The sequence below is a fragment of the Octopus sinensis genome, linkage group LG15 (assembly GCF_006345805.1).
Source record: "Octopus sinensis linkage group LG15, ASM634580v1, whole genome shotgun sequence".
NCBI lineage: Eukaryota > Metazoa > Mollusca > Cephalopoda > Octopoda > Octopodidae > Octopus > Octopus sinensis.
Window position 1 is genome coordinate 9,212,812 of NC_043011.1, and position 27,500 is coordinate 9,240,311.

Sequence of the window (27,500 nt, forward strand, 5' to 3'; positions counted from 1 at the left end):
AAAAATCTCTCTAACAATGCTTCCCAAGTGAATGTCCTGTGTAGGGGGTGAACGTGTCACCAAATATTAACCTGACCTATTTGCAAGAAGTTATGAGAACTAAGAAGGAAATTAATGGCGGAAATAACAAGTAAACAATTTCTCAGGGGTATTATAAAGGTTCTTGTTTAAGACGAGTTGTTAATGAGTTAATTAAAACTTGTTCATGAGTTAGTTAAATGCTGTTAATGAGGTGTTCAGATTTACCTAGAAACAGAAATAAAAGACTCTGCTGTTATCCCCAAATATCGCAGTTTCATTGGTGGAATTTACGGATGAATTTTCGCAACAAAATTTTCTGTGGGATTCCCCAGGAATAACAAGAGAATAAGGACTTCGCTTTCTTTGGCACAAATAAACTAAATTTTGTAAAAGAGCCAATACTTGTGATTTCTAAATTAGGATCACCGTCAGACATTTTGTTGGGTGGGGAACGATCGATTTAATTGCTCTCGGAACTTATTTTCTTGATTCCCGAAAGAATGAAAGACAAAATTTGTATCAGCTTGCGGGAATTGAACTCGGAATAAAAGGGACACAATAAAACACTGCAAGAAAATAAGAAGATTTTGCTCGGCGTATCAAAGATCTGAACTTCGCTGTTCTATCATTTATAGATTTTAGCAATCCACCGAGTAACCGTTACAGATTCTCAGAGCATATGGTATTACTGGAATCATCAGAAATGTAATCAACATTCCCTACAAAATTTCGTCACTCTGGTTTTATCGTCTGACTAGCAGAATTGCCCGGCGTTGCTCGGGGCTGAATTGCTTGAAAGTACTGTTAATGATTGCACTGAATTATGATGATTATTCAGGCAAATATTGATATAAGTTTACGCTGGGAGATAAGGACTTAACGATCAAACGTGTGCCATTGCACTGTTTTGGGGGAACCAAATTTCTGATGAGCATTATAGGGGCACCAACTTTAAGTTTGAGAATGTGTGGTGGTAGTCCGGGGTGCTCAAAGGAATTGAGTACCTCTATTGGATAGTTGATGACGTCATGTGGGTCAGGAGTTGTATCGATAGACTGATATACATAGACTTCCCCAGGAATGGGTTTTAGCATTTCATCATTAATATGGTGAACAGTTTTATTCCTCGGGGCCAGTATAGCCTTTTGGCCAATCCAATCCATATTCTGATAATTAGCTTGTAGATCTTGGAACACTGCATCTCTGAGATCAGAAGGCGTCTTAACAATGGTACAAATGAAATCGATGGCAATATTACCATTTTCATCCCCTGGTATTTTGCCTTCACCAAGTGCAAGGAGGGTGTGAGGAAATGCTGCTGATGTGATATTACGTCGCATATGAGCACGCATATTGGTGTGAAGTTTGAGAGTTACTTCCCTTTATTAAAAAAAATATGCATTAAAATGGGGAAAAATGATGGTAAATTATTTGTAAAATCGTAGACTCATCGTAGACGCGCGCTAATACCCAGAAGGGCTCGATATGAATCACGACTATAAGATACTCGGTTTTGGTTAAACTGCATCGCAAAATGTGGGAGTAGTTAGGAATCTAAATCGGAGTAGACAGACACACAACCTTTCTTTTATATATAAAGATTTTCGTCCTAAAAAACTTTGTATGGAGTAAATGGTTACCTCTATGGAAATATATACACACACGTTATACATACATGTGTACATAGATGAATATATAAATACATTTATATATCTATATACACTTTTGGGCGATCTTTCTGCTTCTTAGAGATAACTTTAGATGTTATTTTCGTCCTAAAAAACTTTGTGCGGAGTGAATGGTTACCTTTATGGAAATATATACACACACATTATACATACATGTGTGTATAGATGAATATATAAATACATTTAAATATCTATATACACTTTTCGGCGATCTTTCTGCTACTTGGATATACTTTAGATCTTATATTCGTCCTAAATAACTTTGTATGAATTGAAAAAGAAAATGAATTGAAATTTTTAAGAAAGGAATTTGTTTACATACATGTGTCAAATGGCAAATGTTTGTGCAGTTGTCCGAAATGGAACCAGGGTAAATGTGTGGAACTGATGTATTATAATGAATAGTCCTTGTGAATATTAATTTGATTAACATGAACTGAAAACCAGTGGTGTAGCATAAGTGATCTTCTTCTAGCAAAAAGGATGACCAGTCTGAATGGGTCATCCCTGTCACACACACACACACAGTCACACACACGCACCCTCACACACACACACACGCGCGCACACACACACACACTCACACACACGCACACACACACATACACACACGTTAGCTTACAATTTTATTTATATATTTGCGTGTCTATGTGTGTAAAGAGGAAGTGGGAGTAATAGGCAGAGTAAAGGCTTTGAAGTGAAAGAGTGAAATGTTAAAATATTGAGTTTTCTCGAATTTTTTCTTAATTGAGGGTCAAATTGAAAGAAATTTTATATGCCATGACCGAATGGAAGTACTTTGAAAAATAATAGGTAAACTGTAATTGAAGAAATTGTGTGAGGAGTAAATCGTTATGTATTTATTTGTTTCTGTTTGCTGTGTTGTTTTTTTTTTTTGAGTAGTGGTTTAAGGTACACTTGCAAACAGAAAGTAGGAGAAATTATGGTGATAGCATGAGTGAAGCAGTTCATCCCTTTTATATAAATACTTTCACTTTAATCGTTGCACACTTGCAAAGAGAAAGGAGGAGAAAGTGTAGTGGTAATGGTATTAGTGAATCACTTGAACTGAAAGAGAAAATTTGTTAAATAGTTAGTTTTCTTTAATTTTTGCTTAATTGGGGGTGAAATAGGAAAAACTGTACCTGCCACGACCCGATGTATTCTACTCGTAAAAATGATAGGTAAATTCTAATTGAAGAAATTCTATATTGTAGATTTGTATAATAAACAAACGGTTTGAGAGGCAGATAAAATCTGCCTTTTATAATAAGAGATAAGGGTACGGATTCTTTGAGATCTGGTAGGAGTACTTCAAGGTAACATTCTTTCACCTTGGCTATTCATTGCGACTTTCGATTATTCATTACGAGTCGCAACATCAAAAGCAGAGGAAACAGGTTTCCGAATGAGTCCTTGAAAAAGCAGACGTCATTCTACAACTATTATCACTAATATGCATTAAACAGATCGTATAACACTTACTTCTGATGCTATCAAGGAAGATTAATGAATGAGTCGTGGAAGTTGTAAAACAGATCGGACTTCACATCAATGAGGAATTTTTAAAACGATTTAGTCTTTCATCAAGAATTATCGAAGTAAAGAAGTTAAAAAACTAACACCCTTTAGTGGGCTGTTCCTGCTATCAATACGTCCACCCATCACAAAACACCAGCACCGCCGCCGCCGCCGCCATCACCACCACTACCACTACCACCACCACCACTACTACTACTACTACTACTACTACTACTACTACTACTACTCTACTACTACTACTAATAATAATAATAATAATAATAATAATAATAATAATAATAATAATCCTTTCTACTATAGGCAGAAGGCCTGAAATTTGGGTAAGTGGGATAGTCGTTTTCATCGACCCAGTGCGCAACTGGTACTCATTTCATCGACCCTGAAAGGATGAAAGGCAAAGTCGACCTCAGCGGAATTTGAATTCAGAACGTAGTGACGGGCGAAACACCGCTAAGCATTTCGCCCGGCGTCCTATCGATAGTTCTAAATCATCTCCCTTTTCCTTAGAGTCACTAACAGCTGCCTCTAAACTTTTAATCCACTGATCACCTAAATTCAGTTTACTGAGAATCTTCTTACCTTACTCAGCACATCGGCATCTCATCAACGTACTTCAGAGTAACTTCCTTTAGCAGCAGTTATTAAAATTGTCCTGACCCTAATTATTCGTACCACGTATTCTTACTTCTTAAAACCCTCTGTCTGCAGGTTGAACTAACTTGAAAATATTATTTTCCTCCGAAAATCGAAACATGTCACTCTACCTGTGCTAAAGATTACATTTTAACTCTAAACATCGAAGTTCAATTTTCTGTGAAATCTGTTCAGACATAATCTCACCTTTTATTTGAAGGTCGTAAACAAATGCTACAAAGACTTTTGTTCTCTTTCTCCAAGTAAGAAGTAAATATCAATACATCGAGAACATTTCACGCACGTCATTCATTGCGCCAGCTTCTGAATTGTAATAATAATATTTTGGTCCCAGAGTTAAACTGATTTTAACATAATTCGAACATTCGATGAGGTGAGTTGATTGTGAAATCTATTGGTTAGCCGCGCAATGAGTAGACGATAATCAACTCGGTTTGAGAAAGCAGGATAAGTCAATCACGCCAGATGATTTAAGCCTGCATTATTGCCACCTTAATTAAGGGAGATAATCACTCTAACCAGATAGAAATTCATGCTTCAGCTTCTTTCAACTTACCATTTCACCGAATCTCAGTCATCTGTTGCCGAGTTGTTGTGACATTTTAATCTTTTCACGTAGGGGTGGACGGGTATCGTGTTATTGCCACATTTTCCGTCATAACAGTCTGCTACTTTTACAATTTACCGCTTACTTATTTCATACCATCTGTACATTATTCCCATGAGTCTACACACACACACACACACACACACACACACACACATATATATATATATATATATATATATATATATATATATATATATATATATATATATATATATATATATATATTATATATATATATATATATATATAAAATAATATGTTACATTACTCAATAGTCAAGATAAAACTCTGAGTTTCAGATGCCGAAGTGGAAATCCTAACACCATCTCTTCGAAGAGATGGTGTTGTGGATTTCCACTTCGGCATCTGAAACTCAAGAGTTTTATCTTGACTATTGAGTAATGTAACATATTATTTTATAGATAAATTTCCTCTATTTACATAATATTGAGGTCTCTTTCTTTCTTTTGTTATCTTACCGTTTTTACCAATATATATATATATATATATATATATATTATATATATATATATAATATATATATATATATATATATATATATATATACAAAAGGCTATTCAAATTCATAGTTCGACATGTATGTCTACTGAACAAGTTGCCGCTATTTTCTAATTGGAATTCCTTTGAAATCGGTAGCGTTGTTAGCACAAGAGTCAGACTTTATCGTAATTCTGGTAATTAGGGTGACCTAGTCGTTTCGTTATTCTGGCAATTGGGACAATCTCATAGATTTAGACATTATTCCGATCTTTGACACCACCTGGTGGTTGTTGTGTCTGGTTCTCCGGTAGACTATTTCTAAATCATTTCCGTATTTCATTAGACAGATTATGGTATGGATAAGACAAAGGAACTGGAACGCTTCGGCATCTTACACGACTGTTTTTCTTGTGTTCTTGGAACTGTTTCAGTCACCTCGTTGCATTTATAACGGAATCCTTATCGTAATAGTCATTACTTCTGCTAATAATATTCTCTGATTTAGCACAAGGTCAGCAGCTTTGAGGGGAGGGGCTTAGACGATGTCGCTGAACTTGTACTTGACTGCTATTTTATCCTATAGACCCTGCAAGGTGAAAGACAAATTTGACCTTGGCGGAATGTGAACTCAGAACGTAAGGAACCGGAAAAAAAATATCACAAACCGATGTTTCAGACGCTCTAATTATTTTTACTGTATACTTACAAATTCCAATAATAGTAGGAGACTTCTGGAGGCTAGGTCCATTCTGATGTGTTTTGATGAACCGTGGAGAATTATGCCGACCGCGATACGATTTGAATTCAGAACCCTGAATAAAGCAATATATATACATTGCAATAAAGCAATATATATATATATATATAAATTCTGCAAGAACTTTCTTGACAACCTAATATATATATATATATATATATATATATATATATAAGGTTGTCAAGAAAGTTCTTGCAGAATTTTTGATTTGGGTTTTAAATGATGTATTTTCAAATTAATTTACATTAAATTATTTTGACTTTATATATCATTTTAAAGCCCGTTTTTAGCTCTATTTAATCGTGTTACTCTTTTTCTTTTTGAATAATTAGGCCATTTTCCCGGAACGTTGAATACAACATAGACAAAAATCAAATTCGCACAATTTTCTTATTCCAGTTCAAGCTAGGCCGAAAAGCTGCTGAAACAGCTCGCGAGATCAACGATGCGTTTGATCCAAGGAACCACTAATGAATGTACAGCACAATAGTGGTTCAAGAAATTTCGTAGTGGTGACGAAGGTCTTGAAGATGATAAGCGTAGTGGTCGGCCATCGGATGTTGACAACGATCAACTAAGAGCCTTAGTCGAAGCCAATCCACGTATACAATAATTTCCAACCACTTGAAAGAGATTGGAAAAACAAAAATACTAGAGAAATGGGTGCCGCGCGAATTGAACGACAACCAAAAAAGACGCTGTTTTGAAGTATCATCTTCCTTTCTTTTACGCAACAAGAACGACCCGTTTCTCAACCGGAGTGTGACTTGCGATGAAAAGTGGATTCTTTACGACAACTGGCGACGATCAGCTCAGTGGTTGGACGCCGACGAAGCTCCACGGCACTTCCCGAAGCCAATGTTGCACCAAAAGAAGGTCATGGTGACTGTTTGGTGATCTACTGCCGGTCTCATCCATCACAGCTTTTTGGATCCAGGCGAAACCATTACGGCGGAGAAGTACTCTCAGCAAATGGATGAAATGCATAAGAAACTCCGACAACAACAGTCAGCATTGGTCAATAGAAAAGGACCAATTGTTCTACATGACAACGCTCAGCCGCACGTCACACAACTGACCCTGCTTAAGTTGAACGAATTGGGCTAAGAAACTGCCTCATCCGGTATACTCACCAGACCTCTCGCCTACTGACTACCACTTTTTCAAGCATCTTGACAACTTCCTGCGTGAGAAATGCTTCAAAAACCAAGGCGATGCCAAACACGCCTTCAACGACTTCATCGCCACCAGAACACAGACTTTTTTCGCTACTGGCATAAATAAACTTGTTTCGCGTTGGCAAAAGTATGTTGATTGTGATGGTGTTTGTTTCGATTAATAACGTACATCTGGATTTAAAGGCGAAAAACCGCAAGAACTTTCTTGACAACCTAATATATAATACAGTCAACTACATCCTCTATTTTAAGATGTTGAGTCTGATGGCTTATCTAGTGCTGCCATCTACCGACCATGGCATAATTTAATATGAATTTCTTACAATGTCACAATAAGAAGGTTAATCAATTCTATCGACCTCAATACATGACTGGTACTAATTTTATTTCGTCGATTCCAGAAGGATGGAAGGTTATGCTGACATCAACCATATTTGAACATTGAATGTTAAATAGCCTAAATACCACAAAGCAAGCTGAGCCGACGCTCTACCGATTCAGTCCAGTTCAGCGATCTAACTGATTCATGTCACAATATTTTAGTATTAATTTTTATAGTTCACTTATTTTTCAAATGTGATAGACAATCAATATGCCTTAGATGATCAGTGGTATCCATCAATGGATGGTGAGCCCTATCAAACATTTTCCAGAAAGACTTAGCATTTCCGGCAACTGAGAGACCTAAAGTAAAGACAGATGCTGGCCGTAGATTGTAACTAAAGCTCGAACTCATCATCCTGACTCTATGTAGCCAGTCCTTCAATTTACATCTGCAAGGGGTAGGAAAAATGTAGGGCTTCGTTTAAATTCTGCTACAGATTACTGGAGACTTCGAACGGTTTATCATTTGAAATATTTGTTGTACCATACAATTCCTTCTGAAATGCCGATTGTGTGTATTAAATAACGTTTCTACGACTAAAACTGTTCTCTTTTCTCTGTTCCTTGGGGTGTAACAGAAATTCGTTTTCGTGAAACACCTGCCTATTATCGAGGATCCGTATTCTTCTCAGGAGAAATGTTTTTTCTTTCTGTTTTCAGGTTGGTAAAACAGCGAAACGATAAACAAGTGATTTTCTCGTGTAGGTTTGTCTGGCCGTAAATTTCATTGAGCTTCGGTAGATATTAAGATATTTTGACTTAGTAACCGACGTTTGTATATTTGCATTATTGTCCTATCTTTCTTATCGTGAAACCCACTAAAATGTTTCTGTAAGGAAGCAGAATAAGAAAATAATGTCGCTTTGATCTATCTGTTGTTAATTTACCGTGATGAATTCGATGCTTGAAATCGGATACGTGTCACCAAGCAGACTTTTAATGACATGAACAAAACGAGAGCGAGGCTCTTTTATTCAATGGAACTCTTATGTCTAAATGGATGAAAAGCTTCTCAACATCAACAAACAAGGGAGATAAGTTCAATATATAAGTTTTTATGTTGAATCCTTAATTTAAATAATTCTGGAGCTTTTGGAACTTTTCAAATCTTTCCCGTGCAATGTCACTTCATAGTCCGGCGTTCTCTATTTGATCTGAGTGAAAGTTAAACGGTGCGGAAGAGAATTTACAACTATTCACCATGAATGAAGCGCAAGTTAATCCAATGACACAGTCTTCGGTGGTGTGATGAGCTAGCTAATATTTTGTTTCTTAGTCAAACAGTTTTACGCGGGTCAGTCATTTATATTGACCTCAGTATTTGACAGTTACTTAATCCGCTAGAAGGAGCTGCAACATGGTCACGTGGCGAGCTAGAAGTAACACTTAAATTGCCGTTACATCATATCTTGCAGTCTTAAAAAATACCTATAATAATCCTAAAACTGGATGGTCGTGGTCAGAACGTCTTTGATCATGGTCTGGATTTAGACAACGACCACCCTTGAGAAATGACTGATCGTCGACACTGGTTTGTTTTGAACTTTGAACGTAAAGGTTCATAATTAAATATCAGCAGCCAACTTTGTTGGTCGCGCTAACGATCTTTCTCTCCGCTGCTCTAAACTCTCCATTCAGGCCATTGTCCTGCGGACGCTGAATGGACATGAACTGAAGCAAAAGAAAATGATGTGTTTCGTCCAAAGACACAGTGCCCGGTACGAGAATCGAACCATCAACCTTATATTCGTGATTACAACATCACCTCAACCACTAGACCATGCACTTTTACTAACCTTAGTCGATGAAGCCTCGTTTTAAAACCTCGATGTCGTTGTTTAAACTCAAGCTAACTCTGGTCAATCGAAACCAGGATCAAAGGCATTCCAACCGTGATCATCCAGTCATATTCTGGTCATTTTGACTTACTAACAATTCAATTCGTTCTTTCGTTGTTTTTTTTAAAGAAAGTAGGGTGTAACATGAGTGATATCTGGCTGTTATTTCTAACAAGTTTTACCATCACTTAGCAGCTCCCTCGATGGATCAATCTTGTGTTTAGTAACAAGAGAGAAAACAGCCCCATAACGTGTAATGCCCGCCTCTCTCAATCAACAACCCCTTGATAAAATGAATGAGAAACTTCCATTTCTAATGTAATCAGTGAACTGTATCAAGCTTGGCTTGCTCATTTCTGAGTTCGATCTCCATCATTGATTATTACTTCCGGAAATGTTAGCACCTCCAGGGACAGGTATGAATACCTCACAGAGTTAACTCACCCATTTTAATTATACCTTGTCAGAAATGATTACTACTATAACGAAATATATTTACACAAGTATCTCAATACACACACACACACACACACACACACGCACACACACACACACACACACACACACACACACGCACACGCACTATTTGTTGCGTTGCTGACATTATCCTGTCTAACAACCGAGCTTCACAACGATCCTTACTGACCACACTGACGCTATTTGACCAGCGACGATACTCGTGAAACACAGAGTAATGACAACATTACAATCAATAGTTCGGCTCTCATTTCGTATTGAGCATTTTTCACAGTTGTTGGTAAATCAAAAGCACACACAGACAATCACATCAACACCAAAGTACACGAACGAACCACAAGTTAATACACATCCATACACGTTCACTAACTTGCATTACCCAGCCACTCCTCTGCACACACACACACACACACACGTATATATGCGCACTTAACTTTACACAGATGGACACACACACATATATAATTTACATCTATACTTATACATTCATGCATGTATACGTACACACACGTACACGCAAACACACAGATATAGCACACACGCACACGCAAACACACACATATAGCACACACGCACACGCAAACACACAGATATAGCACACACGCACACGCTCCTGCCCTCACAAGTCTATGTTCTCTCACCATTTCACTATTCTCTCACAACTAAATCTATTAAAATTCGATCGATGAATAATCGATATTAAAGCTGATTATTTAACTCTCTATTAATCTTCTTTCAATTCTCACCTTTTTATTTAATATCTGATTAGAAGAGGTCAAGGTTTAGAATTATACATTTGAATAAACTGACGTCAACCCAATACGATTTCGAAATTATTGTACCGTGAGTGTAAAATTCCAGAATTCCCTTACACCAGGTCATCATTTGCATGATTAAATTGGAAAATATCAATACCATGTATATATATATATATACAAACATACACACATATATATTAAAGATCAGAAAAAAGTATGTATATATATATATATATATATATGCATATGTGTATGTATAAATATATATATATATATATATATATATATATATATATATACATATATATATATATATATATTAGTTATAACACAGCCCTTAAGACATTTGTAACAAATATAAATATGGTATATATGCATATATATATATATATATATATATATATATATATATATATAATATATATATATATATGTATATACACATATATATATCAAAGAGTAAAAAATCAACAAAATAAATAAACAACTCAAAAAATGAAAAATTCCAACACAATAAATAGATTCACTCGACGAAAGAAAGAGCGTCTTTCTTCTATTGTTGTAAAAGGTCTTAAAACTTTCTGTCTCTCAATCATCAAAACGAACAGTGTTGTTAAATATGTCCGCCGTGATCTGCGCATGTCTCTGGCAGCCATGTTTCTTTTATTTTATTCCGGTTTTTCCTTGTCCGTTTTCTTATTTTCCTTCCTTTCCCACGTCACAAATAAATAATAAATCACAAGAAAACTATTTTCGTATGTATCCACGATGTAAAATAACCAACAGTGAAGGCTATAGTAGTGGTAGCGGATGTTAAATTGGTTGATGTTGTAGTCGTATATAATAATATTTGTTGTTATTGTTGTTTATTGTGGTTGGCGTGACTGAAGTACAGTGGAAATGCTGCAGATCAAGTTTTCATAAGTGTTACCAAGATTATTTCTATTGCTGTTGTTGTTGTTGTTATTAATATTATTATTATAGTTGTTGGTACAATTTGATCCTTGAGAAAACATCCGATAGTGAAGGCACTTATTGGTTGGTATTATATAGAAATGATTAGATATTCGTGTTCTTGCTATTGTTCCAGCCACTATATACGAAGAAGACAAATGTGATAGTCTTGAAATACCTCCATTTAAACAAAAGTGTACATGTCAGATCTTCTTGATTTCACTTTCTTCGGCAAATGCTGTTATTTCACCATTTCATAACGAAAATCCAACTCATTCGATCTTCCATTAAACACTGGCTTGTATTTCATAGAACAAAAGACTTAACTGGGAAACATTGGTAGCTTTTGGTACAGTATTAAAATCCCACCTCTTCCTCACTATATATATATATGTATATATACACAATGATGTTACAGAGGAGGAAGAGGAAAAAATGAACAACTGGATATTCATGGTTGTTGTTAAGCTTTTCATCCCAGGTGGCATATCACTAGCTTTCCCTTATTATTTTGCTATGTTATATCGTGGGAGGTGCTTCTATATAAAGTTGACGTCTTGAATCTTCAAACCTCATCACGTTATTTCTCCCACGACTCAATCAAAAACACCAAAACAATTTTTGTCTTCTTCGACTGTAAACATTCTGGGACTTCAGGGAATCCCAGTACGATAGACAGATGGCATTGTAGATACTATCGTATATGTTAGTGGTAGTAGTGGTGGTAGTAGTAGTAGTGGCAGCAGCGGTGGTGGTAATTGTATAGAAAGTGGTAGCGGCGGCGGTGGTAGTGGTGGTGGTGGTGGATACTGTGACTTTATTTTGCTTGATCTTGTTGTTGATTTTTAAATGTTATTTTTTTTTTGTTTTTTTTTTAATGTTTTGGGTTTAGAGACAAAACATTTTAAAGTTATTTCTCACCATCAGGGAAAGGACCAGACATAACTCTCTTAATGAATTCTGGAAAGAGAAAAATTAATATTATTATTGTTGTTGCTGTTGTTGTTAGTAGTAGTAGTATAATGATTTCTCGTATGGGTTTGAGATTACAAAGACTTTTTTGTGGGGTAGGGATGGAGGTATTCGTAATTGGTATTATTTTCTTATGCAAGGCTGAACGGCAAAGTCAACCTCTCGTTTGGGACATGAACTCTGAGTATAAGAAACATAACTAAACACCACAAGGTATTTTGTTTTGACGCTCTACCGAGTCTGCTACCCATCAAATAATAGTAATAATAATTATTATTATTTCAAATTTTTGCCACAAGAGCAGCTTGGGGGAGGTGGGGACGAGTCGATTACGTTCACCCCAGTATTTAACTGGTACTAATTTTATCGAATCCGGAAGGTTGAAAGGCAAAGTCGACCTCGGCGGAATTTGAACTCAGAGCGTAGCGATGGGCAAAATGCCACTAAGCATTTCGTCCAGCCTGCTAACGATTCTAACCCCCAGCTCACCGCCTTCATACAACAATAATAATAATAATAATATAATAATAATAATAATAATAATAATAATAATAATAATAACAGTTTTAAATTTAAATTTTGGCGCAAGGCCAGCAATTTTGGAGGAGGGCCTAAATCGATTAAATCGACCCCAGTACTCAACTGGTATTTATTTTATCAACCCCAAAAGGATGCAAAGCAACAATCGACCTTTGTGGAATTTGAATATAATAATTAATAGAGAATAAGATTAATTTCCAAAATGATGTTTTGCAAGACATTTACACACACACACCGGTACACACACACACACACACACGTATTTACGTAGAGAGCACGAGAGAGAGTCAGTAAGGCTGAGAGAAAAGGGAGATGGATACAAATGGAAGAAAAAGGGAAAGCATAGGTAGAAAGTGGGAGAGAAAGAGAGCAAAAGAGAGATAAGGAAGAGAGAGAGAGGGAGAGAGGTAGTGAAAGCTGTATAAAGAAGGGCAAAGAGAATGTGTGCGTGTGAGGGGGGGGGTAATAGAATGAATGATGTCGGTTTGTATTGAAATGAAAGAAGTTACCTTCATATTTGATGTTGCCATCGATGTCTTCTCTGATATCGCAGAACTGAATGATTTCAGTCATTTGTGCGTCAGTGATTTTCTCTCCTGTAGAGACAAAAGCAACCAAGAAAAGAGGCCAGAGTTAGTTTCAAGCAGCGGGGAAGAAAAAAAAATGTCAACAGAATAACAATAATAATAATAATTACACATACATATACACATACATACATAGACATACATATGTACATACACGCGCACACACACATATATTCTACATACTCTCTCCTTCCCTCCCATACACACGCACCAACGTATACTCACACACACACACACACACACCACACACACACACATATATATGTACACACAGATCCTTCCTTTCGTACACATACATTTACGTGCAGATGCACACGCATACATAGACATACATACGCACGCGGACATACAATGAACACATTACATATACGTTCACTTAGATACATACACACATACACACACGCACACACATGCACACACACATACATATGCACACACATGCAGATCAACACAGATTTACTTACCCAAGGACTTAAGTACGTTTCTCATTTCTGCCGATGAGATGAAACCTTGACCCTCTCTGTCAAAGGTTTTGAATGCTTCCATAAAGTCAGCGTTTGTACCCTTATCTTTTTCCAAGCTCATTTCTTCATAGATTGGCAAGATTTCTTCCAGTTTGTAAGATTTCTCACCTGTCAGGTAAACCAAAAATAATGCAATTAACATTTCATATTATTGTGTTAAAGAACATTAAAGAATTTTTTTTAGAGCTGAGCAATATAACAATTGAAATAACGAGTCTGTGTGGGGTTTAATGAACTTGCTAGAAATAGCAGTCTGATACGATTGGAAAGTACAGCCTATCGTATTCAGAAGATTAAAGTACTGCCAGCCGTCACTCACTGACGAGTTTGACTTGCTAACGTGTATCATGCTCTTGTTATTTGTGTTATGATGTTTATGTAGTCGGCATCGACACTTCTTGGCTGTCCATATCACACACACACACACACACACACACACACACACACCACACACACACACACATACACACACACGCACGCACGCACACAGTGTGACAGCACGCCTTTCGTGCAAGTCTGATAAAGTGCCTCTCCAATGTCTAAAACCATCAACATTATGGAAATTTTCACTTCGAACTTTTGCGTAAACAGGTGTTGCAAGCAGAGTTGGTAGAGAAACAATTGTAAGAATTCATTAAAAATGTGTTAAAGAATTTTCTGTCTTATCATTTGGATTGCACACACACACACACAATATATATATACACACACGCACATACATATACACATGAATGCACACACATGCACACGCACAATATATATATAAAAATATATATGCATGTATGTATGTATGTATGTATGTATGTATGTATGTATGTATGTATACACACACATACATAGAATACATGCATGTCCACGCATGCGCATACAGCTAGATAGAGAGAGAGGTTATACTGACCCATCTTCTTGGTACCGCCATGCTTGTGAATCTGTGCTTCTGTTGGGTTCATTCCCAGACACCGGAGCAGATCCCCCACTTTGTAAGCATCGACATCTCCATCACGACCATCCCAGAAATCAAATAAGTCGAACACCTCTCTTACTTCTGTAAAGATAAACATTAAAAAATTGGGTGAGTGAAAAGAATCCCAACAAACAACGGAATTCTGACAATAATACACTTATGAAAGGAAACATTATACTCACCTAAACACACACACACACACTACGGCTCTCCGTCGGTTACGACGACGAGGGTTCCAGTTGATCCATCATCGGAACAGCCTGCTCGTGAAATTAACGTGCAAGTGGCTGAGCATTCCACCCGTGTACCCTTAACGTAGTTCTTCGAAATACAGGTACAAAAGAAACAGGAAGAAGGAGTGACAGAACGTTGTGGTGAAAGAGTACAGCACGGTTCGCCACCAGCCCTTGCTGGAGCCTCCTGGAGCTTTAGGTGTTTTCGCTTAATAAACACTCACAACGCCCGGTCTGGAAATCGAAACCGAGGTCCTACGACCGCGAGTCCGCTGCCCTAACCATTGGGCCATTGCGCCTCCACAACGAATAATTTATATATACATCATATATATATATATATATTGGCCTGCTCGCTTAGCCAGCGGGGTGGCGTCATCCGAAGGCTAAAACAATGCGAACGCATTGTGACCAGCGATGTGTAACTACATCTGATGGACTGGTCGGTCACGTGATCATGTGAAATATATATATATATATATATAGAGAGAGAGAGAGAGAGAGAGAGAAGGGAGGAAGAAAAAGAAGCAATTGATATATAGAAAGGTGTATATACAGAAGTCATACGAGACTTGTTTAAAAGCAATTAACTTTATCATTTTATTTAATTTTAAACATCGTAACATATTCTTGTCAATAACACTTCTGTTGTTTCCTCATAACGGTCGAGAGAGGGAGAGTTATAATTTCCGTTATACTAGCTTATATGTGTACATGCATAATATAATGCGAGTTTGTGTGTGTGTGTGAGAGAGAGAGAGAGAGAGAGAGAAGAGAGAGAGAGAGAGAGAAAGAGAAGGTGAGTGAGTATATGCGAGTGAGTGCATGTATTTGTGTGTCTATGAGTATGCAAATGTGCGTGAAACTGGCCCTTGTACTTTTCCAAATTCTAACAAAATTCAAAATTCTTTGATTTCTCGTCAGTCAGCCACTCTTTAGTCCTTAGTCTGCGAAAGAATAAAATGTCACTACCACCTCACTCCATGTTTCCTCTCCCACTCCATGTTTCTAAGACAGACTATAATAATAATAATAATAATAATAATAATAATAATGATAATCATAACAATTTGTTTTATTGGTGACAAGTTGGATGGATGAGGGACAGTTCATGAAGATGTTACAAAAAGTGTGTGGCGGTAGGAAGGTTCTTTACATTGAGTGAATAAGAAAAGTGAAAATGAAAGTAGAGACAATATAAACATTGTCAGCAGAGGAGATCCAAAGGGAGCCGAAGAAATGCCACGTTTTCTCCTTGCTACCAATAATAAGTCTATTGTCAAGAATATAATTCTCAGGCCTATTCGAGCCATGCTCCCTCACTCCTTCTCCTACCATTTGATGAATTTACCAGAGGATAGCACTTCTCCTGGTTCACTTTCTCCACAAGGGTTTGGCCGAAGAGGAAAATGTCTGCCTTTAGACCTTCCATTGATGCCCACCACCCTTGAACAGAAGAAAATTGCCTTCATTTCCCACTCAAAGGCAACAATATTTGTGGTGATTTCTTTGGATTTGTCGAAAGACAATTTTTTGCCGAAGGAAGAGTAATTACCATCATTATTATCGGTAAAATACGAGATCAATATCAATGCTTTCCAGTATTATTTCTGCTTCCGTGTTTCATTTGGAAGGCTCGTGATCCACGAGCAAAACCATTTCAGTTGCTTTCGCCTACTCAGCTCTAAGTGCGTACCCCTACGACGGACTGGCGCCCCGTTCAGGGAAACGTTGTGGTCTCGGGTTCTTATACGCCCGGAACTTAAGACAGTAGAGTCCAGGGCTTGACGAAGATGAGTGTCTCAGAGGACAGATAAAGATATGACGGAGAGAGATTCTTTATTGAAGAAAAAGTTACTGAAATATGAATCTGAGGTGAGAGAGAAAAACTTAGTCTCTGATGAATTTGCTGGCAGGATCGCTCTGGTGTTGCTTCTGTGGATATACACAAAGCTTTTTATGGTAAACAGGGCAAATTTTTTGACATGAAAAGAAGTTTCTCGGCCAGTTCGACCCTTCAATAGAAGGGCTTTCGTGTCACCTTAAACTGAGCCAACATGGAGATACAACTCACATTGGTTTAGACTTAAATTTACCCACGCAATTTTACGAAAGGCTGCGCAGTTTATTTTATTCAGATTATGCCACATTTATAGTTTTTTTTTAATCTCACAATATGCTACCTTTGAGTCAACTAAAGAAATGTATTATTATTATTATTATTATTATTATTATTATTTTATATTTTGTTGGAGTATAATCTGGATAAAACATTAGACACGTAATTTCTCTCTCTCTCTCTCTCTCTCTCACACACACACACACACTGGGTGTGGAGACAGAAGAGTGAATAGAAACCGTAGTTATGGAGATGTACTAAAGCAGTAAAGATAAATGTAATATAATGGAGTTAGTATTGATGACAATGATGATGATATTAAGGACAACGCTGGAGGTAATGATGATGATGATGATGATAATGGTAGTAGTAGTGGCGGTGATAATGGCGATGATAGGGTAACAAGAAAAAATATATCCCCACCTCCCCCACAAAAATGGTAACTAGAGAAGGCGAGGTGGTAAGGAATCCACGACATTTTTTATAGATGCGGTAATGGATGGATAAACACGGTGGAAAGGGGATGGGTGTTGAGAGATAGCAACACGCCCCCCACCCCTATAAGTAGTAGCAGCCGCAACAGACAAGAAGGGCGCCGGGGTGGCAGTGCTCCATCAGTTGCTGATAAAAGAGAAGCCAGCTCCGTGTATCCTGACTGCCATTTATGGTGATGAGAAACTGGGATGCTGGCTGGACTATAAATAAGTCGGACGAGCTCAGTTGAGAACAGATTCTTACCTATTTGGCACAAACAACACGTTGCCTAATGATATTTGATATAGCCTGCTGCTCGAGGTATTATATATATATATATATATATATATATATATATATATATATATATATACATACACACACATATACACACACATCTACCCCACACATTTACACGCATGTATTGTACTAATATGCAATTAATTTTGATGCGTGTGTGTGGTGTGTGTGTGTGAGTGTGTATGCATACACTATACATATATATATATATATATATATATATATATATATATATCGATTTAATGAGATCTCTTGCTGTTCCTGTGGACGAAACCGTGTCCTGTAGACCCCCCCCCATTTTTGTTAATTTTTTTAAAACTAAGGCTGCTCGCTTAAAATACTTTTATTCATCTTTTTGAAAATTATATTTAACCATTCGCACCATGGTAAATCCGGTTTTAGAAGAAAACTTTGTGATGCCCCCTCCCTCCACTACCACCCTCCTTTGATGTTCTAAGGACATGTTTACATTGTTCAAGGGTTAATCCAAGTCTATCTGTTTTCAAAACAAGGTGGACTAAGGCATGTAGAATTAAGTGTCTGTAGGTGGAGTTAATTAAGTATATAGATAGACTGAGAAAACAAGAGAAAGAGAGAGAGAGAGAGAGAGTCTTATACTAGCAATGAATAAAGCTCTGAAGTTGGAAATATTTGCCTGATAATATATCAGACAGCCATTCCATCTGTTGAATGTTTCAAGACCAACTTGCACTTAAAACACAAGATGACGTCATGGCCTTCGAGGATAATTCCAGAGAATGTTCACAGGAACAAAGTTACATGTAAGAGAGAAAGAAAGCTGGCCTTTGCTTCCTGATATATCTTCAATTAACAGCAATAGTAATTAGGATATCATTAATTGAAGGTGATATAAACTCTAGTTGTCAGCTTTGATAGAAATTTAGTAAAAAAGGGGGGGGGGGCATTTTATTCAAGACAGTTTTGGAAACAGTTCCGAATTAATTTGTAATGGCGCAGTTTAAACACATACTCTATGGCAGGTCTGTACGCCGGAAAAAATGCTTCTCGATAATTCGTCCGTCTTTACGTTCTGAGTTTAAATTCTGCGAGGTCGACTTCGCCTTTCATCTGTTCTGGGTTGATAAAATAAATACCAGTTAAGTACTGGGGTCGATGTAATCGACTCAGCCCTTCCCCATGAAATACCTGGCCTTGTACCAAAATTTGAAACATAACTATATGTATATAAGGATGTTGCACATACAAAGTTATATTGTTGTGCACGTGTGCGTGTGTATGTGTGCGTGGGTGTAGTTGTTACTGTAAGCAATGCAAACAGCACCGAATGGTGGGATTGAAGCCTTCACAACACATTTGTTCAATAGCTGGCTCCAGTATTTTCTTACATACTTTTAATACCATCGACATCCATAAAAATTAATTAATCACAATTGATCGAAGAAAGTTAATTACTCACAGATTACATTGATTGTTAACATATGTATTAGGTTACAAATGTAGATATAACATCGAACTATCGATAATTTTCCTTAGTATACGACTGGTACTTAATTTATCGACCCCCAGGTAGGTGAATGTTGACAAAGTCCCTGCCGGTGGGATTTGAAATTAGAAGGGAGAAATTTTGCCAAGTCCCCAGATGATAATAAAACTGTTTTGTTGGGCAGCCTCAATGGTTCTTTGAGTCACCTGAGAGGATTAGTCTTCTGCTCATGTACAAAGGGCAGAAAAGTCTAGTGGAACCCTTCCACTGAAAGGGTTTTGACAACTTCAAAACGAAACGAAATAATTTGGCCACCAGTTGTACCTACTTCACTTACCACAAATTCTACACCGTTCATACTAATAAACTGTTTCCATTTTTTATAGAACAAAAACCTATTCTCCTTGGTGGACATTGTTTCAATAATAATGTCATCCCGTCAATATTTATGATTAATTTTAGGGATAGTATCACTTGACCAACCTTAGAGATCATTACTGATTCAGTTCAGTGTCTCTCTTCTTCCACCCAATCTCTAATGTGGACATTAATCAACAGAAACAAGACACATTATAGAACGGGTTTTTACCCCTGATAACAATTTCACCAGATGTCCACCAAATGTTCACTAGACGTTCTGGAAAGACATCTTGTGACATTAAATGAATAACAGATAAAACCCTGGTATTCATTATTGATCCCGGTGCAATATTAAAGGCTACAGAAGACGAGTATGATTAATTGATTTGATTATAACCGTTAATTCTTGAACTGATCTTAATCCCTGAGATGTAGTACGCAACAACTCGTGTTTTTTGGTTTCAATGGCTTAACTCATGTGGGGGAGGAGCAACTTCTATGACGATATTTAGGGCCTCCATGTCTGGGTGAGGTAGGAGAAAGTTACCTTCAGACCTCAGCCCCGGTCTATATTTCAAACAAGATGGTCAAGTATTTTTAAAACAGCGTCTTTCTCTGTTAATAATTACCATCGCTACTTAGGTGACAAATATAACATAGATTTGTATGTTTGCCTGTCATTCCACGAATACTAATAACACACTTAGGTGCTAAGTCCACCATGACCCAGTCTCGCCGTTTCATGTACATAGCTAACTCTCTTTAATTAACCTCAAACCTTACAACATTTCTACATTCATTCTGTTTGGGCTTTCTCAAACTGAAACATTCAAGGATATAGAATTATATTTTTGAACGCTCGCTCAATGTAATCGATTTGGGGCGGTACATACGACAGACTTTGATAATAAGACCCTTTGCTACCAAAGCTTCATCAATGCCAGGGCTTTGTCAAGTCACACGTTTTTAACTATAGTGAGTATACAGTATATCTGTTCACACACACACACGCACATACACACCTCTATATCCTTTCACTCTTTTAGAAAAACTATTGGAAACAAATCTTGTTGACTACAAAGCATTTGTACTCCTATTAGAGATATCGATCTTGATTAATCCGGTGAAATTTAAAAGAAGATATCTGATCCGACTTCTTATCCTCTGCAACAGACTTGTTGGCAGAACCATTTGTGCGTCGCGAAGAATGCCTCTCATTGTTTGCCTTCTTCTCTCTGCATTCTAAGTTCAAATCCTACAGATGCGAACCTGTCCTTTCATCTTTCTGGAGTCAATATAACCAACTCCCCCACCCCGTTTCTGGCCTTCTGCCGAAGAAACAAATCTTTATTGCACATCCCTCCACACACAATAGTAACGAAATCCATATCAACTGGAAAGGCTAATTAAAAGACAAGCCGACCTTGCTTCAGTTTACCAAAACTGGGTTTAAGGTGGGTACTCCAGATTTTCTGGGTACGTAACACTGCGACCATTTACTGTCTTATATAAAAGAAGGATTGTTTTCTATTCTACTTAGTAACAGAGAAATGGAGTTTAGTCTTCGGTTCTCTCTACATCCTTTCACTGGTGAAAACTAGAATTAGCAAGTATATCTCCCTCCGAGCATTAACCTCTCCACTTCTACTTATCCATTTCGATTTACCGAAAATCAGTCTGATTGAACAGACTGATAAAAACTCTCAGGGGCAGGATTCCAGCGTGGTCGCAGTTCAATCAAGTCAGTAAAAGCATAATTATATCCAACAAATAACTTAACAAACACGAATTTATTTTCTTTTAGTTTTTGCTTAATTTTTCCCATAAAGTTGTTAATAAAATATAATCAGGTAAAAAATATTTCTTAACCAAACTATTAATTAATTCCCAATTTACAACTTTATAATAATTATATTTTGTGTCTGTGCATATATATATATATATATATACATATATATATATATAATTTACTCCGTAATTTTAAACAGAAGTAAAATTTTTATTAATTGTAGGAATACTTTCTTTTAACAAGAAAGAAATCCAGATCCCAGATTTGTAGAGAAAGAAACGAGACGTACATCGTTGTGGTGTTTATGCCTTTCCAAAGAAATCTCTGACATCAGTGAAATTAAATTGCAGAAAGCAGTAATTAATTCTGTTTATTAGCTCGAAGAAAGGGAGCTCTCATCTAATTTTCTGATACTCATTATAGACAATAATGATGATGATGATAATGAAAGTGATTTTGGAGCAATAGAGAAAGAAAGAAATAAAGAAAGAAAGAAATGTTTGGTCGGGGTGTACAGAATTTCGAGTGAATAAGCTGCAGTAACTTCAAGCCTAGCTCCAGTATCGAGTTACACTCAATAGGTTAGTAGTAGTAGTGGTGGTAAAAGTAGTAGTAGTAGTTGACTCGTTAGGTATTATGTTCAGGTGAAACTCATCAGCTGCCGATACCAAGAAGCAAGTAAGCAGCCAGAAGAATCACCATAGAAGTATGTAAATGTTGTGAACGGTAATTCTATCCTCGTCCCTCTTCAAAGCACCACCAAATATGTCTCAGATAAAGTTACCATTCCCCAAGTCTGTCAGCTGAACAACTTGTAATCCAAAACATCTTAATTGATCAACAAATTCCAACAATTGAATTCCTCCTCGTTTTGGCTTCAATTTTATTTTAATACACAATATTTAACCATTCTGGCTTCACCGTATTAAATTTTTTTTTACCAGTTTGTCAGGGGAAGGATAGGGCTCCACCCCTACCCCTGGATGAATGGAAAGACTTATTCTTAAACTAGAGACCTGACCCGAATACTGGCAACAGAGGAGATACTGCCAAAGGTACTCAGGGACCAGTGTTAAACTGGGAGACAGGTTATACCAACCACAGAACGTAATGATCAGGGCACAAATACTACAAGGTATTTTGTCGCACGATCTAACAACTCTTTCACTTCGAACCAACCACCATCAATTTAAACTACTTGGACACGTCCGAGGAAAAGATGGAGTTGATTTAATATATGAGTGGTGTTAAAACAATGTTTGTGGTTTTTAAGGAGTTTTAGGGGACACTAAAATGGACGCCGATGTAATTTAACCATCACAACTAAATGCTGGTGTCAAATTTTGGCATAATGCCACTTCCACCTAAATATAGTAATGTATTTAATTCGGACTTTGATAGTCAGAATTGTATCCTACATCGCACTTTCTTACATAGGTACAAGATCTTGAGATTGAGAGAGAGAGAAGGGGGGGAGAGAGAAAGAGAGACAGACATACAGACAGACACACAGAAATTATGATAAGTTTGCAGTTTTAAAGGTTATCCGCTAATAAAATGAATATAAATGGTTTAATCCAAGAATCGTTAAACCTCGTTTGACTACGAACGCTCTCTCATCAGTATCGGCGGTTATCTATCTTCAGCTAAAACCATTTACAGCACCAACTTTCGAATAACTTGTTTTGTTGCAATCTTATAAAGACAAGTAATTAATAGGTAATTAATTAACAGTGATCACTAGGGGCGCTAGCTATGGACGATTGAGTCGATACAGTGTCACTTTATGAAGCGAAAGATTGGTAACTCGTATCTTATCGCCATTATTGTGTCGTCTTTGATATATAACGCTCGATGAGTCAGTCTACCTAGCTGTAAGCAGGTACCACAATTTGTACAGCTTGAGGCTGTAAGAAGTATCGATAGCATTGTGTAAGGCTTTTTTTTTCACCTACAAGTACAAAGTGTTGGGTACATAGCTTGGTAGGTCTCCTTTGCGATTCGTTGGTTTCAGTTCCTTAAATCTTCTGGAATTATTATTTTGTCCAGTCTATTTTTAGAAATATTAAAGTTGCAACACAAATATTTGCTGAACCAAGAAATATATTTTTCTCTGTTTAATAAATGTTTTCCGAGAACAATTCTCTTTACAAAATATAGAACAACGTTGATTGTAAAGTATTTATCGTTTATCGAACATTGATTGTTCCTTTGTCGGACTGAAGATATCCCGAAGGAGTGACACTTAACCCGGGACATACGATACTAGGCTGTGTGTATGTGTGTGTGTGTGCTTGAGAGAGAGGGGGTGATGGAGGGAGAAGAGAGAGGTGAGGGGGAGAAGAGAAAGCGAGAGAGGGGGTTGAGAGAGAAGAGAGAGAGAGAGAGGTTTTTATAAAGGCTTCGTGGTGGTTTAATTAAGTCCTGACTTCGATTTTTCTGAACTGATCATGAACCTCACATAATTTATTTAACAGTATGGATTAAGCAGGATCTTTAGATGTTTACATTTGACGATGGTTACCAGTTTAGATGTGCATGCTTGTTAAAGAGTTTGCCTTTGTGGTGTGTCGGAGGAACCACGGAGAGAAAGGGAGAGACACGGGCAGACATCAAGTGTCTGGTGATGAGCAGTTATTAAGACTCCGATTGTAATGGCGTCGAGGACTTGCTCTCTATTCGAATGAGATTTGTTGTTCTTTTTGAAAATCAAACATCAATTCAAGCTGAATACATGAAGTGGTGATGGTGGTGGGCTAGGAATTATCTCTCATATCTTAATCCAGCAGATATTGGGCAAGGATAGTAATCGATAGAGAATTAGAAAATTAACAAAAATATTCGGTATTTTTTCAAATCTGTAACATCTTAGAATCGAAGAGGAAGTTTCGAGGAAACCAATACTTGAGACCCCAGTTCGTTCGATTCTCTATTGAAACCCTTTTATTTCATTTATGCAGCTAATGTCATTGAGAATAAGGTGCATGCGTGTCACACATTCCTCATATAAAGTCTGAAGGAATCAGTGTAAGAAAGAAGAAGAAAAGGGCGGAGGAGGAGGAGTAGAAAAAGAAAGACATCAAAGGAAGACAGAGGGAAAAGAAGAAGAAGACGAAAACTAGAAGAAATAGCTTAAGTGACATGAACAACCACATCATTTTCTAAGAGTTGATAGTAAGTAAAAAAAAAAAGGTGTTTTTGATCCCCGAAAATGGTAAGAGATAAGATATCAAGGTGGTGGTGGTGGTGGGTAAGCAAGATGGAAGGAAATTTACGCATCGCTTTTCCAGCCTGTAATATATCTGCAGGTAATCAAAAACTAGCAGATGTTGTGTGTTTTGGGGGAAAGAGGATGAGAGAACTGCCGCGGTGGAGAGGGTGGGGAGTAGAGCATGAAATTTCTAGAATCTTTTCTATTACTACTCACTGATTCTTAATATCTCATTCCACACAACACCCACCCTATCTATCTATCTATCTCTCAGCCTATCTATCTATCTATCTATCTGTATATCTATCTATCTATCTCTCAGCCTATCTATCTATCTATCTATCTATCTATCTATCTATCTATCTGTATATCTATCTATCTATCTCTCAGCCTATCTATCTATCTATCTATCTATCTATCTATCTATCTAAATCCGGGGTGTGTCGTAACACACATTATTATTAATTTCATTTTTGTAAAAGTTGACTACTTTTCCATTACTTCAAGCAATCGTCAGATGGAACAGTAATAAAAGTATGTTTGATAGATAGATAGATAGATAGATAGATAGATAGATAGATAGATAGATAGATACGCATCAATTTCTGACGTCTGTTTAATTGATAATACCTTTCTCCATTTTGTTTTTTTGTGTGTACATTATTATCGTTATTATTATTATTATTATTATATTATTATTATTATTATTATTATTATTATTATTATATTCCGTTGTTGCAATTTAATTGGTGTGTTCATCCTGAGAGGAAAGGTGTGTTAAAAATAACTTGGCAAACAGATGCCGAAAAAATAATCAGAAAATATGGCGTTGGTGAAGCAGAAGGAAAATGTTGAAATTTATTTTCTGGAACCATTTTGGCAGAATTGAGTAGAATTTAGCCATTATGTAGAATAGACATATACATGGATTCCATTGGCACCAAACCACAAACTAATAAGGTACTTATTCTAAATGATGTTTAGTATGAACCTGGTAGAGATTCTATCGACCCACAAGTTATGAAAGAGGAATCCAACAGCGATGGGTATGAAGTGAGATACCGCAAGGTGGTCTGACGATTTCTTTGGCATCTCCGCCCCCTTTGTATAGTGCATGTGTGTGTGTGTGTGTGGTGGGTGATCATATATGTGTGCCTCGAAGCAAAGTTAGCTCCTTTGAAACTCTTACAGTTTGCACACACACGTATTTTTTTTTTTTTTTTTTTGACAGCTTATTTTAACACATATTCTATGAATCGAAAGAATATTGATAACAACAACAACAACAATATTTCAAGGATTTTTACGACTAAATGATAATAAGGTTGCAATAAAAAATGTAAAATACTTGATTTTTAGTGACTAAATAACTTTGGTAAAGTAATATTGGTCACAGATTTATATTCGTCCTTGAACATTTCTTCTTTACAGAAGGCGTCGGAATATTTTACAGAACCAATACTCCAAGATGTTATGGTATTCGCTGTTAGTCCCATGTCAAGCCTGATCGAACACGCTTACGACGACAGACCTTCCAACCGTAATCATCCAGTCTTTTGTATATCTCGGACTTCACTATTGAAGGTGTCCTTCATGGTTTTAAAAATTGTAAGGCATAATTTGAGAGGATTTAGCTGCTCTTTCTAACAGACTTCCTCCTTTGGCTTGAATAACGATTCAAGTTGTTTGAACAGGTAAAGGAAGCGGTAAGTTCTCCAATAGTCAAACGTATGACTCGGTTTCGATTCCTGGATGAGAGAAACTAATGAAACCAAATTTGTTCACTTAAGGCTACCAGAAAAGTGATAAACGCCACAACTTCTCACTTTCTTTCATCTGTATGTAATTTAGACATTGTACTTTATACGATGCATTAAAATCATTATAATTATTACTGTTGTCATTATTATTATCAATACCAGCTATACTAATGCCCTTCCAATACAATGGAATTCAGCAATAATTAAGCATCTGGCAAAATGATAACCGCGATCTAGTTTCGAGTCTATTTTAACTCTTAAGAAATGCATGAACGTCACATAATCTTATCACTGTAAATTTGAATCTATTTGTCTTTAACATCAATTTTTCTCCATTGATATTTAAATTCTTTTTTTTATTTTTCTTAAAGATAATTCTTTTCTTTTAAGTCATATTTTCGATTTGGTGATTAGAGTTCGAATCTAACCAACATCAAATGAATTTATGGCGGATTTATTTTACTTTAAATACAATTAGAGAATAGAGTCAATAAAAAGAGTACGGGAGAGAGTACATCATTGGGAGTAGTTTGAGAGGCGACAGGAAAGAGTAGCCAGAAGTAAGGAGCAGAGTTGTGTGAGGAGGATGTGAAAAGGGAGTAAGAGAGAGAGAGAGAAAGAGAGAGAGAGAGAGACGGAGAGAGATATAGGGATCAGCTGTTTACTCAGTAGATTATATTTTCTCTTTCTTTTTCTCTGTCAGGTAATTCCAAGGAATGTAAACGGTCCTCTAACACTTTCACTCCACACACACACACTCTCTCTCCTTCTCTCTCTCTCACTCTAATTAATTTTTTATTACGTCATTACTTTCAATGTCAAAGTGAACTGGTTAAATTT

The 27,500-nt window shown here is 36.8% G+C and overlaps 1 protein-coding gene and 1 long non-coding RNA gene across 3 annotated transcripts in view; one reads left to right on the forward strand and one right to left on the reverse strand.

Annotated features, from left to right (window-relative positions):
• LOC118766184 overlaps positions 1 to 26,763 on the forward strand; it is a 39,243-nt gene extending 12,480 nt beyond the window's left edge. The window contains exon 3 of the long non-coding RNA XR_005002100.1: positions 26,332 to 26,763. This is a non-coding gene — a long non-coding RNA (uncharacterized LOC118766184). The remainder of the gene's footprint in view (positions 1 to 26,331) is intronic.
• LOC115219710 (myosin catalytic light chain LC-1, mantle muscle) overlaps positions 10,927 to 27,500 on the reverse strand; it is an 18,287-nt gene continuing 1,713 nt past the window's right edge. For both annotated transcript variants that reach the window (XM_029789891.2, XM_029789890.2), the window contains exons 3-6: positions 14,884 to 15,030; positions 13,926 to 14,093; positions 13,384 to 13,470; positions 10,927 to 12,322 (exon numbers count right to left, since the gene is read on the reverse strand). In XM_029789891.2, coding sequence (XP_029645751.1) covers positions 12,273 to 12,322; positions 13,384 to 13,470; positions 13,926 to 14,093; positions 14,884 to 15,030 — 452 coding nt within the window. In that variant the 3' untranslated portion in view covers positions 10,927 to 12,272. The remainder of the gene's footprint in view (positions 12,323 to 13,383; positions 13,471 to 13,925; positions 14,094 to 14,883; positions 15,031 to 27,500) is intronic.